The sequence below is a fragment of the Urocampus carinirostris genome, chromosome 9, assembly GCF_059441175.1.
Source record: "Urocampus carinirostris isolate Australia breed hairy pipefish chromosome 9, RoL_Ucar_1.0, whole genome shotgun sequence".
Lineage (NCBI taxonomy): Eukaryota > Metazoa > Chordata > Actinopteri > Syngnathiformes > Syngnathidae > Urocampus > Urocampus carinirostris.
The window spans coordinates 5,129,786-5,146,726 of record NC_142357.1 but is presented as its reverse complement, the minus strand read 5'-3'; the positions used below and the strand labels follow the sequence as shown (position 1 = coordinate 5,146,726).

The 16,941-nt window shown below is 37.6% G+C and overlaps 1 protein-coding gene across 1 annotated transcript; it reads right to left on the bottom strand.

Annotated features, from left to right (window-relative positions):
• Window positions 1-234: 234 nt before the first annotated feature.
• hmmr (hyaluronan-mediated motility receptor (RHAMM)) lies at window positions 235-16,925 on the bottom strand. Its single transcript, XM_088344309.1, has 21 exons — window positions 16,679-16,925; window positions 16,234-16,332; window positions 16,088-16,155; window positions 15,919-15,996; window positions 15,618-15,806; window positions 15,416-15,502; window positions 15,166-15,277; window positions 15,021-15,086; window positions 14,533-14,606; window positions 14,391-14,461; window positions 13,998-14,320; window positions 11,842-11,990; window positions 11,543-11,757; window positions 6,409-6,516; window positions 6,228-6,341; window positions 4,916-5,436; window positions 3,922-4,054; window positions 3,770-3,842; window positions 1,996-2,172; window positions 590-740; window positions 235-519 (listed from the first exon to the last, which is right to left on the bottom strand). The coding sequence occupies exons 1-21, from the start codon at window positions 16,722-16,724 to the stop codon at window positions 488-490; spliced, it is 2,886 nt and encodes a 961-aa protein (XP_088200435.1). The 5' UTR covers window positions 16,725-16,925; the 3' UTR covers window positions 235-487.
• Window positions 16,926-16,941: the final 16 nt, after the last annotated feature.

The window sequence follows — 16,941 nt, the reverse complement described above, 5'->3', positions numbered from 1 at the left end:
AACATTTAGGAAATGTGAAAATAAGGCTGAAGTGCAGAGACGTGTTGGGGCATCTCTGTGTGGAATTCGTTGCCCTTTTCTTTATTTTCACATTTTCAGAACGACTTTTTTGTACTAACATAAGCCCGGTATTTGCCATCCTTACTCCAAAATCATATCTGAAATAGATAGAAACTTTACAAGCCATGTAATGAGGACAGTGTAGTGCAAAAAAATAGGAAAACCCTAAGCATATTTGAGTGAAAAGAACTTTATTTACAGGACAGAAATATGTTCACCTGCTCACCCCAAACCTAATCAGCTGAGAATATATAAATTAATTTTTTAAAAGTGGTTAAGAAAAAAAAAACTCATTTGATTATGTTTACAAGGAATACAATTACTAAAATGGTTTCTGTGCTAAAGGTTTTAAAACATCAGAGCATTTTTAAAAGCTTTGAGTAAAATCAACTCATTGGAATAAAACACCCAGACGCCTAACCATTGCTCATCTACTTGAATGTCTTGTTCGCTGATTTTCTGCACAGAAAAAAAGGAATCAGTCATTATTTATGTTTTTCATGCAAAAGGCAAGACATGGGCTGCTCACCTTCTTTCAGAGGTGGTGCAGTCTCAGTGCAACTGTTCTCCTTATTGTGCTGGAATGCTTTAGTGGGATCAAACCTGCGCCGAGTCTGGCCAGGGAGCTGATTTAGATCGCTCTTCTGACGGCACAACTGGGCGCGAAGCTTCAGCACCTCCTACGAAGTGTCGACGAGGAAAAACGCAGACGAAGAGAGAAAAAGCACAAGAGTCAGACAGAAAACAGAGGGTGGGGATTGACTGAGTTGCTTACTGATTAATTTTTCCAGTACCATTATAAGAAAAAGAAAAAAACTGGTGTGAATCATCTTTAAGGGCCACAAATATATCTGTGATTTACATATGCAATTTTCAATCTTGCATTTATCAAGACATATACATTTTATATCTTGACTAAATCGCAAATATATTTGTTTTAGAGACAAATTGCTCCCCATATGGGCGTTGGGTAAAAATCTTCAGTTGCAGGAAGATCTTTCATTAAAATGTACCACCAGGAAACACCACAAAATTATTTTGCATTGCCCATAACAAATGTCTAAAATTGATACGTAATCCTTACACTCATATACATTCTTCTTGGGCGCGACCTGTCAGGGTTTTGAAGCCTCATAGGACAATGCCATACAAACTAATGCCAGCTGCAGTTGATCACAAGGGAAGAAGCACTGGCAAAGCAAGCCACCGGAGAGCTGTGTCTCAAGACATTTTTAAGTAGACTGAGAGACATGACAATAATTTCAAGTATTTCACCCAAAATTCAAGCATTATTCAATCCTTGAAAACAGCATCAAATTTTAGGAATTTTCACGGATTTCTGGCACACGTACGAACCCTGCAATTACTTGTTTCGACAAGTGGATTTTTAAGTAGATTCCTATTGGTTACATTACATAACAGGGAATGTGCACTGTTATACTGCTCCAAATTTAGGCAACCAGTGTTGTGTTTAATGTGTTACAAAGTAACAGTATCTTGAAATGCAAACACTTTTCTCAGTCTCAAGTACTGTAACACATTATCAATAACATTTTGGAACTTTACTGCCGTTACGACATGGTGCATCACGGCATTTTTCTGCTACTTAAACGCAGATCATGAATGACTTTGTCCTATGATAGCTCAATACTCGTTTTAACATACAACCCTCGATCCATCAGCAACATTGTCAAAGCAATGGGCATGTTTATATTTTACAGGAATAACAAACGTCCATATAATTGCAAAATTATTTTGCATAACACCATACTTGGAGTAAAAATGTTCTGGACCCAGAATTGCAGATCTCCTTGGCTAAGTGTTTGTTTGCAAGCCCCCAAGATTTCACAAGCTTGCAATTCTAAAACAGTTTTTGGGGGTCGGCTTCTATGCGAGTTTACACAGTGATTTGTATAGGCTGACAAGTTGCATTACCTGTTTGAGATCATAATTCTCATCTTTCAGCTTCATCACATGTTTAATCTTCTGTTTCTGGTTCTGGTGACCTAGAAGACGAGCGTAAGCGTCTGACAGCTTTTTCAGCTCTTCTTGGTTCTCTCCCTTTTCATTGATGAGTGCGTTTCGCTCAGTGGCAAAGTCATTCAGTTGCTCCTGGAGGTGGCACAAAATAAAGCTTTAAGAGGTATCAAGAAATTAGATCGTTAGTTCAGGGTGTCCCCTGCCCACTGCCCGAAGATAGCTGGGATGGACTCCAGCACCCCCGCGACCCTACTGAGGATAATCGGTGAAGATAATGGATGGGTTTGTTTATGCATCTAAATACCAGACGCAAAACCTCATTCTAAGTTGGTTGAGGGGAAGCTAATTCAAGTTGTGTTCAACTATGTCGTTAAGGGACAGTGTGTAATGTTTGACCACTTGATGTCGCTGTATTGCATAGTGCAACTTTAAAAAATGCTTTATGGGAAGACTAGAAGACACTCCAAGTGACAAAACCGCATTTCTTCTAATAATAAATTATTCTAATTAACTCCATCATCCAGTCCCATCAGTGGTGGTGGCAGATAGCAATTTTTTCTTCTTCTTGTATATCAATTATCTGCTGGGGGTTGTACAGAGAATAATATTTGATTTTTTGAGCAAGCTATTCAAGATTATACTGAAATAAATAAATATACATAAATCAAAATCAGGTCAAATGCAGCACACAATTTTGCTCATTTTAACTCAATTTTAAGAATTAGTTTCCACCAAAACTAAAAAAAAAAAAAAAAGTGTATATTATTTGACCACTAGATGTCGCTGTACTGTGCTACAACCAAAAATTAGAGCTAAAAACATCGCAGAACATTTAAAAAATGTTTAACATTTTTCCCCCCGCCTTTTGCAAACTTTTGTTGGGTTTTTTTGGTTTCTCTACTAACAAGTATTTTGAATAAAATGCATGTTTATTTGATAGTTCATTTAATTTTGCTCATTATTTAAATATTTTTAAAGAATTAATTTTTTCCACCATTAAGAGGAGCTAAATAATACATCGTATCACTTTAAAATGAGAAAAACAATCTGCAAAGAGCCCACAACTTTTTAAACAATATTTCGAGTTAAAATATTCAACATTCTAATACAGTGGGACCTCGCTACTTCGTGGTTCCACGTTTGCGGATTCAGAGCTTCGCAGGTCTAAATAATAATAATAATAAAATAAAATAATTTTAAAAACAAAAAAAGATTTTAAGCATTTTTTGAAGGGGCGTCGCTACTTCGCAGATTTTCACTTTTCGCGGGTGGTTTTGGTCCCCATTAACCGCGATAACCGAGGTCCTCCGTGTTCGCCACCCCTGTCCACTGTACAGGGGTGGCGAACACGCGGCTCTAGAGCCGCATTCAGCTCTTGGCCAATAAGAATGCAGGTTTTTGCCTCATCATATTTTTTATAGACTGTGGCTCTTTGCCTTTTTTCATGTTTATTATTTTTTGTGTGTATTGTGGGTGGACATTTTCCTTGAAATCAACACAAGAACAATTATTATGGGAATAATATTTTTTTAATTGTGTGTGTTTGTGTGTCTGTCTGTCATGGCAGGTCAGTGTGTGGTGTGGCTCTTTGACTCTCATAGTTAAAAATTTCGGGTGTTTGTGTCAAACTTGTTCACCACCCCTGTTCTAATTGGATAAGACCTTTTGATGTGATAACAGAAATCAAACTAAAAGGTGTGTGCACTTGCATTGAGTGAAAATTACTTACCTCAAAGGGTTTCACCTTAGCCAATAGCTCCTCGTACTGCGACTTCCAATGGTCGGCTTCTGAACTTGAAGACCTGCCGAAAATGTTTTTTTAATGTGGAAAATAACATTGATAAAAGTCGTACATTTTTTTTTTCCTCCAATGTCACTCACGTGTTTTCCTGTGCTTCATCGATTTGTTTTTGGAGTTCGTGCCGCTGCTCTTCCATCTCCCACTGAAGAGTGACCTTCTCCTGAGTTAGCGCCTCCACCAGTCGTTCCAGAGCTTCCTGTTCCTGTCGTTGCTCTTCCATTTTACATTGCAAACCGTTAAAGGTGCTCCAAACATTTCTTTTAACTAGGCACAGAAAGCGTCGTGTTTCTCCCCACAATAATGCAAAATATTCCATGGGCCGGGGAACTTGAGAAATTAAGTCCCAAAGTGGACTCATCTGGCTTTTTGCTGTAGAGCTGTAACATCATTGAAGGAGCACAACCCTTTCGAAATGGCAAATCCCATTAACACCACCAATGAGGTCAGTGCTGAAACAGACTGCATTTGTAGTGAACAGTGATTGCATACAACTAATTTCTGCTTGTACCCTTGCAAATTTTGTTTTCATCTTTTCTTTTTGGTCGGCAATTGTGGCCTTTCATATGCGGTTTTTAACACGTGTTACGTGGTTGGTATGATTTTGTCCAGCTAGCGCCTCATTAGAGCCAGGCCAGCCAAAGGCTTGACTGTTTTGTCTGCTCTTGGTTGGCGCTTGTTTGCTGTCCACCATGGGTTTTACAGCCCAATCCAAGCCCAAACCAATCCTTGAAAACACAAGTTTAAAATTTAAGCATTTCCAAGGATTTAAAGCGCCTTTAAGAATGCCTATTACTGCATCAATCTGCAACAGTGCGTCCAAGAAATCTCCACAAAAACTACCAAAATTCCGCCCAAAACAGAAGTAACCTCTTTAACAAATGTAGACGTAAAACAATATGGCGACTGGCTTGCTAGGATGCTAGTGTGCCTCTGATGACTTAACAGCTCAGAATGACAAAGACAAGACATGACATATTTTTAAAGATTGGAATATACAGATGGAATATATATCAATTTTATGCAAAAAACATGTTTCATTGCCTCAGATTCTGAATCTTTAAGAATTGGGATTACCTTTAATCTTATCCTCAGTGACAAACGTTTGGGCGCTTAGGTCCTGCTGAATTTCATCCAAGTGAACCTGAAGTCGCTTTTTCTCCGCATTTGACGCCACCAGCGACCGCTCCGCCACTTCCACTTGAAACGCGAGTCGATTTTTCTCCTCAGCCGCTTTGACAAACTCACTCTGTATTCCGACCAATTCTGACCTCAACTGTTTCTGGTTTTGGGTGGCAGCCTCCAGCGCAGCGATATGTTTTATCTTTTCCTCTTTCTCTTGTCGCAGTAGTTCTGTGATGTTGGCGTTTTCCCGGTGAGCTTTTTCAAGCTGCTCCTTAGCCATTAGTTCCTGGTGGTGACACTCAGCAACATGCTGCTTTTTCTGTGCTTCAACTTGTTTTAATGCGTCCTCCTTGTCTTTTATCTGCTGCTGCAGTTCCTGCTCGAATTGACAGATTTTCTCAAGATGGTTTGCCTCCAAGGCCTGCATCGCCTCAACTTTTTGATCAAGGGAAGCTTGCACCTCCTCTAAATGTCTGAAACAAAGGTTTGAAAAAGATGGCAGTGTTTTCTTTTGAATTTCTTTGCACATAATTCAAAGCAATTTTACTCGAGTGAAGTTCTTTTTCACAGTAGGTGGTGCTAAATAGTATTAACCATCAGATGAAGTAAATGTGCTTATCATAATGGGACAGTGTGTATTATTTAGCAACTCATAATTGTAAAAAAAAAAAAAAAAAAAAACTTTGTTAAAAATGTTAATTTGAAATATGAGATAAAATAGTTATCATACAAGAGTTTACTATTTAAAATACTCATAGATCGCGACATTTGTATTTATTTTACATAACAGGAGCTTAACTTATAGGGAGCTGCATATTTGACTGTAATCTTGCCGCTACGGGTTTATAAACACCTCCGTAAAGGCTTTATGGTCCTTTTTAATTAAGTTTCTTTGAAACCACGAGGAAGTGTTGTAAAATATTCACGGTCCTTTAAGTTTAGTTTTGTTTATTTTCAATATAGATTTGCTTTGCAGACTCGAAAAACTAAGTAAAATATCTTGAAACGTAATCTTTATTCTAGGATGAAAATGGTGAACGTAAGAAAAGGACGGTTTCAATACAGTTCAAATGCTAACCCCTAAAAAAAAAAAAGTTTATTGGAGTACGTCTAAGAAAGTTACTTTTCTTGCCCGGACAACAAGGGTCACGACAGAGGCTGCAATGATAATTTGAACCAGAGGATGGTGTAGGCAAATAGAATATTATGAAGATACAGGCACCACCTTATCTTAAAAAAATCAATATTCAGTTAGGAGACGTACCCTGAAATCTGAAGTCTTATTTGGTACTCTGCGTCTTTTTGTTGACTCACTCTATCCAGGTCGTCTTCCAGTTTTCTTTTACTTTCTTCAGCCCCTCTCAGAGCATCTTTGGCACTTTATCAAAAAACATTATAAAATTGAGGACTATTGCGACCCAAAACAAAGCAATTTGCCAACTTACTCATCCAGCTCTGCAGACATCGCTCCCAATCTCTTCAATGTGCTTTCATGTGACTTTTGAAGTTCTTTCATGGTGCTCAAATGCTCCTCTTTCAACATTGCCAAGTCCCTGCTCAAACAATACAAATACTAAGGGTTTTAAAAGTTTAAGAGCCAATGCGCCAAAGTCATTTTAGTTGGTATTTTTGGTTGCTGGAGGTATTTTCTGTAAAATCGAGTTTAAGGATTTGAGTTTTCAAACGGCTTTGTGCAACTGGTTGTAAATGCAGGATTTAAAACTGATGCTGAAGAAACCAGCCAACCAGAGAAGAGCCCCAAACCAGTCCGCCTAATCAGGCAAGTGTCAAGGGTCAGGCTAAGGACAAATAAAAAATAAAATAAAGAAATCTATTTTTTTTCTAAATCTGAACCCTTTCCTATACAATTCGGTAAAATTATATTCGAGCAGAAGTGAGCTAACTGTTTGAGTCACGGGCCACATCGAGTTGGCAAAAGGCTGGGAGGAAAATAAAATATATATTATATATATTTTATATCTACCAATACAGTCTAAAATCAGATACCTCAGCAATAAATGAGAGAAAAGATAATGTAGTCCTATCTGTATTCTCAAACGTATGCTTTTCAAAACTAGTTCAAGCAAAAATAAGAAAATGTCAAAAAAGTGGAGACAAGTATTTTTAGAATATCAGCGTTGATATGCATTTAGGAGTAAAACAAATATTTAGACATTTACAAGTACGGTACATATTTGTCTTTGTTTAAGATAAACCATCTTATCAAATTGGTTTTTGAAATGCTTGAAATTAGAGCAAATTATGTACCTTCTTAAATCCTTAAAAAATAAATATGAGCACTGAAAAACTCAAAATAGAATACAGCTAGCTCAGAAGTTTTTTGCTCAAGAAATTTGATAAACATCTTGAAAAAAATATTAAAGAAATACATGATAAAATAGCAAGTAAAGAAAACTATTCAAATGTAGGGGACAATGGGGATGAGAGTGGCACGAAATAAACACATTTTTATTAGCAGTACTTTATTTAATATTTTTAACATTCACATATGGTGTGACGAATTAAAAAGCCGGACGACTCACATCTGGGCCGTGCATTGCCCACCCTTGTCTAGGAGTGTATATGGTTCTGAATATTTAAATGAGTTCTTAACTGAACAATTTTGTATGAGCTGTATCTATGTGCAAACTAAAATGTTACATGATTAATCATTAGATGACATATAACCAAATCTGTCAAGCATTAAATGACACTGATGCATCATAAATAACCAGAGAACTATCAACAGTCATTACTAAAATGAGCTTTTCCTTGTCTTTTTTCTTCTCGGTTTTAGAAGTTTTCAAAGATATGGCATTTCCTAATTCACTATAAACTGGCGTATAAAACTACAGAAGTGTCATATTATTTGGTAGCACTTTTTAACTGAATACTTTTGTGATAAAAAAATGTATATTGCTATCAAGTTAAACAGATTTTAAAAAATGCTTATTCTGTTGCCTTGCAATGTGTGCACAGCAACACTGCGTCAAAAATACTGTATATCTTGAACATTTGTCTTCATTAAGGAAATTAGGAAAGAGAAAAGATGGGCTGGCCTGTGGGACGCCAATTTTGTTATTTATCCTGAGTAACAGATGCTCTGCTGGGCAAAAGGCAGCCGTGTCGGCCGTTGTGAATGTCAAATATGTTAAATTCAAGGAATGTAAGCCCGTTTTCAGATGAAGACTGTACTTTACTGCAATGTAATTGAGAGGGAATGCGACAAACTGACTATGTAAAGCATTTTAGGGTAAATTTAAATTTTGAAGACAAAACAACTCAAAAGGGAAAGTTACAACGCACTCAGTTTGTGATTAAATACTGTAATAACATAACATTTTACAATATACATATTTCTATTTCATCAGCTTGCAAGGTTGGAGCCGTTTGAACCCTCAAAATAACACAATAGTATTTGCTCTGGCATTTAATTCACAATGTTAATGCATTTAGGCTAAGAGTGCGACAGTGTTTGTACCACTAGGGGCAGAAATGCTGAAGCAATTTCTACCTTTAAAGCCTGAGTGTGTAATATTCGACCTTTAGATGGCAGTTTTTTAATACGAACTAAAACCAGTGCCACAGCAACACAGCAGACAAACATGTTGGCGACTCAAGTAGGGATTACACTTATGTGAGAGAATAAGTTTTACTGAATTAGTTTTTTTGTACCAACTAGAAGGCACTAAATGTTACACACTGTCCCTTTAAGGACAGAAAAAAAATGTATTTAGGACCTTTTCTGTGTCTCTAAGCCTATGGAATGCACAAGAATACACAAACCAATGTGCCCTCCGCCTGTAACCATTTTCTGAATAGCTTTACAAGTTTGACCAAGTTACAAAAAAAATTACCAACAATAAACAACCAACTTGGGAACTTTTAAAATGATTGTTTGTAAATGTAATAGATTTGCATCTATATAAATGGAATGAAGAACAATTAATGACCACTCAATTCTCAAGGTAAGAACTGTGACGACATCCCATACTTGAACGTAAATACTTCCGTATCCTTTTTGCTTGCAGTATTTATTGACATTTCTACAAGAGAACTCTGTTCACACCTTGTTTTGAAACCATAATTCATGACAAAAACCTAAGTAAAAATAGACATCAAAGACCTTAAATGGACACTGTGTAATATTTGACCAATGGATGTTGCTGTATTGTGTAGTGCACCCAAAAATGAATGCAAAGCACAAAAATAGAAACAACTGAGGCTCAAACTTATCCAACTGCACTGAAATGCTTTTACAGGGTTCCAACTGCTTTCATTTTTTTGCACAGCCTTTCACAAGGAGTACCCATATCAGCAAGATTGCGAGCCTCATGTTATATAATATTAATACAAATTTCTTAACCTGAAAGTATTTTAAAAAGTGCACGTTTTTATGATAGTTCATGTACTTTTGCGTTATCATTCAAATCAATGTTTTTAAAATAAAGTGTTTTACTACTATGAAGTGTCATATTTGTTGATATAGAGCTCAGACATACTCATCAAACATCACACAGAAAAAACAATGCACTAAAGAACTAGCTTTCGTCTCGAGAGTGAGTTTGTCAGTTTCGATTAATTTTGTCTTTTATATTAAATTATATGTCTCTTCCTCCCAAAACAAGTTTGGAAGAAACAAGAAATTAAGAAATCTACCCCTGAAAAAACAAAAACATCCTCATGCGGATTTTTCCAAACATACATATTTTTGAGATATTTCAAATGCTTTTTTAAATAAAATTTGAGACCGAGTCGACGTTTGTCAGACAGCCACTTCTCATTAAACTGACACTTTCCCATGGTCCAAAGCAATGTTCCCTCTAATTTTCCACGGGTCTGAGGGTTCACACAAAGTCGGTGAGTAACGCTTGAAACAACAGTGAGCATCAGCAATCCCAAGTGTGGCAACTAAGTAATTAGTAGTATGATACACAACTGTATTAATTCACATTTTTAATGGAAGTACAATGTTGGCGACAAGATTGACTTGATATAATTGGGAATATTTTGAATGCAACAAACCTTTTCTTCTTTTTCCCTGTTGTTTTTTCATGTTTTTTTTTTAATTCTTTTAAAAAAATTAATTGTGTTTATTTTTCCCAACTGTTACTTTTTGTTGTCTATTTACTTTATTTCCTATGCTTCTTTTCTTTTTTCTGGCTTTTTTCTGAATTTTTCCTTCTTTTTTCTCTTCCTTTTGTTTCTTTTTCTCAGCTTTTGACTACTTTTTCATTTTGGTATTTTTTTCTTTTTTGTTCTATTTCCCCTTCCTTTAAGTCATTTTGTGCATAGTTTTACATAATATAGGGATGAAAGAACCAAAAACAACCTGAAAAGCCGTTTAGGACCCGAAAGAGCCGGTTCCTTTTAGTGAGCTGAGCCCAAGAAGCCGGTCCTCGAAAAACTCTACTGACTCAACTTCGCTCTACTTCGACCTTGACTTCAAATTACCGCATTTAGAACACAACGTCAGGGGAACCCTTGTATTGTTACCTTCATGCACTGTAACTTTAACTTAATTTGCTTCTTACTTAGCAATTTCGAGCCGTGATTTTTGTGAGCTGGCTAGATTTTCTTGTGCGTAGAAAAGCTTTGGGTAGTGCGCAATTGCGCACACAGACAGCTTAGAGTTACCATTGCGCTGGATAGAGTTTCTTGTGCACTGAGAATGTGCGGGCAGTGCGCGATTGCGCACGTGCGCACCTTAGAGGGAACATTGGTCCAAAGTAAACGTCTCTGTCTGAAGTTCATATGTGTATTGTGGTTAGATCTAAGACATGTTGCTACTTTGAAAGGCCAACTGAAACCACATCACCGTTTTGAGAGTTCCGTTATAGTGGCCACGCGATGTTGACTCGAAAGTAAATCGTTGTATTAAAAAACACAATTGATAAATCTTACTAAATCTTTTTTGTTCAAACAAAAATAAATCTTATTGTGTTTACATTTTTAGGACTTTTGAAAAGTGGATTTAAGAAATTATTTGACAATTAAGGCCTTATTTTTAGAATAATGATTCCAAAGCCTTTTAAGACCTCAAGTATCTGTGGGAACCCTGCCAAAGAATTTCAACAACCCATACAAACACTGCAAATAAAGAAAAAAAATATTTGAATCGGCAAAAATACCTCGTACTACTATCAAACAAATGTCCATTTTTGTTGAATACTCGTAGGTGGAGGGATTTGTATTTATCGTGCATAACATGATGCTCGCCTAGAGGGAGGCGACATGATTGTCTACCATCTTGCTGCTATGAGTACCCCTATAAAATTAGTGAAAGGATGGAGGAAAAAAAAAAGAAAAAAGGTGCGGTTTGGTAACTGAGCTTTCGGAGTTTGAATTCTTGTGCTTTGAAGCACTCGTTTTCGGTTGCATTAAACAATATAGCAACATCTAATAATCAAATGTTACGGTTGCCCTGTATGACTTGGCTCTGGGTTTTCTACAAGTAATAGATCATTCAGGGCATTTTAAAAATTTAGGGAATATTCCTTTACCTTTTACATAAATTGGTATTTATCTTTCAGCAGTAAACAAAGTTTCGAAATTGTTCCAAGCGTCAGTGGGACTCACCGCTCAAAACGTTCCCTCGTTTCACAGAGGAGTGCCTCCAATGCAGCGATTTCTTCATGATTCTGCTCTTTCGCGTTGCCTCGCCTTTGCACCTGCTCCTCCATGAGCCCCAGCTCTCCCAGCACTTCCTCTAACTCTTCAGTCAGCTTATTTCGGCATTCCTCCGATTCCTGCCTCTCTTGCTTCAGCAGCACAGTCAGAGCGTCAACCAGAGACTGATGTGGTAAAAAAACACAATGAGCTTTACAAATGCCTTAAGCTGCATCCCTCAGACAGGAAAGAGGGCAATGAATCATTACCTTCTCTTTTGCTAGTTCTTCAAGAAGAGAAGCCTGCTCACGTTGAAGCTGAATTTGTCTCTCTTTTTCATTTTGATAAGCATCTTTCAGCAGTTGAAGCTCAGATGATAACTGCTCCAGTTTCTGCAAGCTCGCCACCTGACTTGCCTCTGGGGTAAATTCACGACAAAAATGTTTGTGTGTGTCTTTATAATTGATGTCAGAGGGATGGGTGAGTAACTGAGCATTAGTGTTTAACAGATCAAATACAAATAGTATCAATACTAAGCAAGTACTTTGATTGGATCAATACTATTGTCCTGGATATCATCCAATTTCCTCTAGGCGCCGCTGACACGCTTTTACAGGGTTCCAAAACCTAAAGTTAAATTTGAGACTTTTTAATGCCTGTTGAAGAAAAAAAATTAAGACCATGTCGACTGAAATTGTTTTAACAAATGAGTGTGTGTGTAAAATCAAATTTTGGTCCTGTTGAAAACTTTCCATCTGAAAAATATTGCACTCTCTAAAGTTTTAGACATAGAAAACAATAAATAAAAAGGATCTCAATGGTATATCATTGATACGCAGTAAAAACTGGCAGATAACTACTAATTCCCAAAAACTTTGCCGCTATATTCATGAAGCATTTTTATCATGATACATGAAAAATGACTTTAGTAAATCATTTTACTTAAAAGAAATGTATAAATCGTATGTGTCAACACATTTAAGACTTTCCAAAATTTGAATTAAAGACATGTTAATGCTTATTAAAGCCTTATTTTTAGAAGAATTAATTTAATGCATTTTAAGAATTTTCTAGGATCTGAGGGAACCCAGTTTTAGCCCATTTGCCTACCTGGCCGCTGGTTGTCCTACTTCATACTGAGTGGAAGACAACGAGAAAGTGAAAGGGCCCCCAGATCAATCCGCCCACCCCTAGTAAATGCTAAGAATAACAGAGGCAAACAGGAAGAGCAGAGCAATGTGGACTTTCAAAGTCTTACTTGGAGCAGAGAGCTAAAAACTGGGAATTAGATCAACTTTATTTGCATTACTGTCTTTATTTTCAAAATATTATGCAATGGAAGGTATTTTATTTTTCAATGTTATGAAGTAGTTACGTTCTTTTTTTTTTAGTTTGACTCTCTTGACATTTGTTCTGAAAGTTTCTAATGTGCTTTGAGATTTTAAATGTCCTAGCGGTGGTCTTGGGTCACCTTATCCGTCTGATCTGCTCTTATTCTAATCAACCCTCACAGTCCTTGAGGTCCTCTGGCAGCTGTCAGTTAAGTGTTCCTAGGGTGAGGAACAAAACCTAAGGTGAGGCAGCACTCAACCAATGTCACCTATGGTCTGCGTGCTATTTTTTTAAAGGTGGCTCAAAAAACACATTTAAAATAAGGCATTTAATTGTTTATTAGTATTTAGTTTAGTTAGTTTCACGTCTAACCTTTTACTGTAAAATTTACTTCCTATTTCAGACTGTGATGTTTTTTGCTCACCGGTTGTTTTTTAATGTTCATATTTTTATTGATTTCTAATGGAAGCGGGGAGGGGATTGCACAGCGCACTGGTAGGCTGTCAGTATCAGATTGGTTGTATATACGACCTTGTATACTTCGATCGGATCGATACCAAAATTCCCAGTTGCCTACCCCTACTAAGCTTTCGAGGTAAATTCTTAAACCTGAACCCGACCAGTTTCAGCCCAGGACAGGCCTAGATACATTTCATTATGTTCGGGTTAGGCTTCTCTCTTTTCCATTATCAATCCGCTATTGTTCTTCTTTGTCTCTCTGCCTCTCGTGTTCTCAAAGGGCCACGGTAGATTCTTGAAGGACGTACTGTTGCGTGGTCAAAATTAAAGACTTCCTCATAATTTTTCCGTCAACTCTAAGAAATAAAAATGTTAAATTGTCGTTTAATGTAACCCCTGCAGACACTGAGAGACAGAAATGTTTCTACAGTCTTGTCACAAAATAAATGCCTTAATTTGTCATCATAAATCACGTCTGCTCCTCACTAATAAAATGTGAAATTTCGGGTTTGCTTCAGGCTCGGTCCTGCAAATTGAGTTCATTGGTCGGGCCTCGGCTAGGTCAGGCTTTTTTACCCACGGGCGTTGGTAGGGCTGAATTTTTTAGGCCCGATCTTTCATCTGTTGAGCATACCTTTCTCTTCCAAAAGCTGACACTTGTGTTCTAGACGTGCCACATCGTCTATCATCTTCCTCTCAGTTTCCTGAAGCACCTCCTGTAGCGAAGCAAGTTTACCCTCCTTCTGGACAACAGTTGCTTGGGCGTGGTTCACAGACTCCTGGGATGCCTGTAGTTCAAGCTCTTGACTCTTCAACTTGCTCTCCACTTCAGATAAGGCCTCTTTTAAAGCCTTCATTTCACACTCATATTTCAGAATGTGCTCTTCTTTTTGCTTCAGAGCCACCTGAGTGCTTTCAAGATTTGTCCTCAGCTGCAGCAACTCTTCCTCCAAGTATCTGTATGAAAAAAATATTGTTTTAATGAAATTGGGCCCCCCTCAAGGGGGTAAAAAAAATGCACATTTACTTAATTTTCTGCAGCTCAGAGTTAGAGATCAGACCCTGCTCTGATGTCTCCTTAATTTTCAAGCGAAGATCCTACAAAAAGAAGTCAGTTTAATTGTGCTTCTTGTGGATAAGGGAACACACATTCTCAGACCAGTGCCTACCTGAATCTGTTCATTTGATGCATCCAGATATTCCTGCATAGCTTTGATCTCTGCTTGTAGCTCATGTATCTGAGCTGAGGTAAAAAACAAACAAACAAGCAACTAATCAATTATCAAATTAAATCAGCAGCTTTTACAAAATTACCTTTTGTCATTTAGATACATGTTGGATTTAAAACTAATTTTTCAATATGTAAAAGAATTTTCTGAATAATATTTTTTTTTTACGTGGAAGCATTTGAGAGCGCCATTTTTAATCCGAAAGTGGTTCTTAGACAAAAAAAAATCTTCACAGCACACGGTAAACCTGTTACTGTAAGCGCCCATAAGATGGCACTATTGCAACATAACCACAGAACACTCAACATTGACAATACGGCTTCAGGTGTGGGGAACAGAGCCGTTGGCGTTTTGCAGCCAAATGTGTCAAGGTCAAATTCCCCACGCTAACGGCATTAAGTGTGTGTGGGGCTTTGGGATCAACTTACCTTGCAACTGGTGATTCTGTTGTTCAAGCTCCTCGTTATGGGTTTTCAGCACTTGATAAAGGTCCTCTGCGAAAGACCAAACATTGTAACAGACATGCCTAACATTGGAGAGCAAACAAAATGATATATTGCAGCTCCTACGTACCCAAATCATTATTCCTGTCTGATAAAGCTTTGACACTATCCTTGTTAGCTTTGCACTCCTTTTCCAAATCTTTGAGGTGAGCATCACTGCTGAGCTGGAGAAGATTTAGCTCCTGCATTTAGACATATTGAGTGCACATAGGAAAAAAAGAACCACCAGACTTGACCAGTTTTTAATAATTAATGCAACATTTTGTTGATATTTGCACAGTAAAGTTGCATCTCTGACGGTAGCTAAAACAGATTCTTACTTTATTTTTGCTGTCCAAATTGTTCCTAGCTTCCATCAGCTCCATTGTAAGTGAATTGATTCTTTTTTTTGTTCCGTCAGCTGACACCTGGAAGGAAATATGCACTAATTAACCAAAGCACAACACTGCCATATAATGCCGATGTAGCAACTCGAGAACAGTTAACTGTATGGAATGGAAGCGTAATCTGTGCAAAACAAACCTTGTTTTTTAAGAACTCGTTGACTTTCTTGAGCTCTGCTTTCTGTCTTTCAATGGTTGTTATGTTAGCTGTGAGGCCAGTTTTTTCCCTGACTGCTGCCAACAGCTTGGCTCTGACCTTTTTGAGGTCCTCCTCAAGACTGAACAGCCGTCGATCCTGATCCCCTCTTTGCTGGACCAGCGAGCGGATCTGTACAGGGTATATCAAGAATTAACTCAGTGGCTGAGAATTAATGAAAGGTTAATATTATTCTCAATGGAACATTTTTGCATTCTAATAAAACTTGTTTTTAAAAGTGCACCTCCTTCTCCAACAATTGACGTTGTTTAATTTCCAAGGTTATGGTATGTGCTTTCTTTTTGGTACTTGGTGTCCCAACCTACAAGAAGCAATGAAAATGGAAGAAAGAAATTCACCAAACTAAATACAGTAAGTATAAAATATAGACAAGTACGAAAGCATTTTATTACCATCCCATCAACGGATGCTGATCTTCTGACTGGAGACATCGAAATCCTGGAGGGTGATGACGGGGGCACTAAAACACATAAAACCTAATACGTTATACGCCATGCCATTAATGCAATCGCAGTACAAGTGATAGCTCGTTACCCACCTGCCTTAGCATGTTTGAAACGATCCGATTTTTCAAAAGATACAGCACCCTTCGGTTCCTCGGGTCTTATGTCGTACATGCCCGGTGCAGGGGTGCAGCCTGGTAAACAAAGTTCACTTAAATACCCTATAATTATCAACATTCGTTTAGGACTCGTGACACAATGAGCACCCACTTTATCCAGACAATTCACTTCATATAGATGCCAGCCTCTCCGAAACAATATTGTATTCAATCACTATAGTATGGGACTCCTTGTCCATTGCACATATTTTATACAGTTGTTTATATTTTGTATCAAAAATATTTATGTAATTTACCTATTTGTCCGAATCGATGTAAAAGGGGTCCAATCATTTTGGGCATGTGTCATAATGCGAATCCGCGTCATAAAAGTTACAATTAGGCTGGTCTTATTTTAGACACTTGGCTCGATTTTACTTACCGACGGCATCGTTGAACCTTTTTAAAGGAGCTTTTGAGAAAGACATTTCTCGAACTCAAATGTTGATTCTATATCCCCAATCGCGTCCAAAATGCGATATATCAGCTCAGTGAGCGCACGATAGCAAACCCACAAAAATACCGACAACAAAGCTTAGCGCCGAAACTTCAAATTACGTCTGGTTTGATTTTCCGGGTGTGCGACCATTGAACGTTGAGTATCTCGTGACGTCAGCGGAAGCGTTATGCCTTTCTGAGTATGTG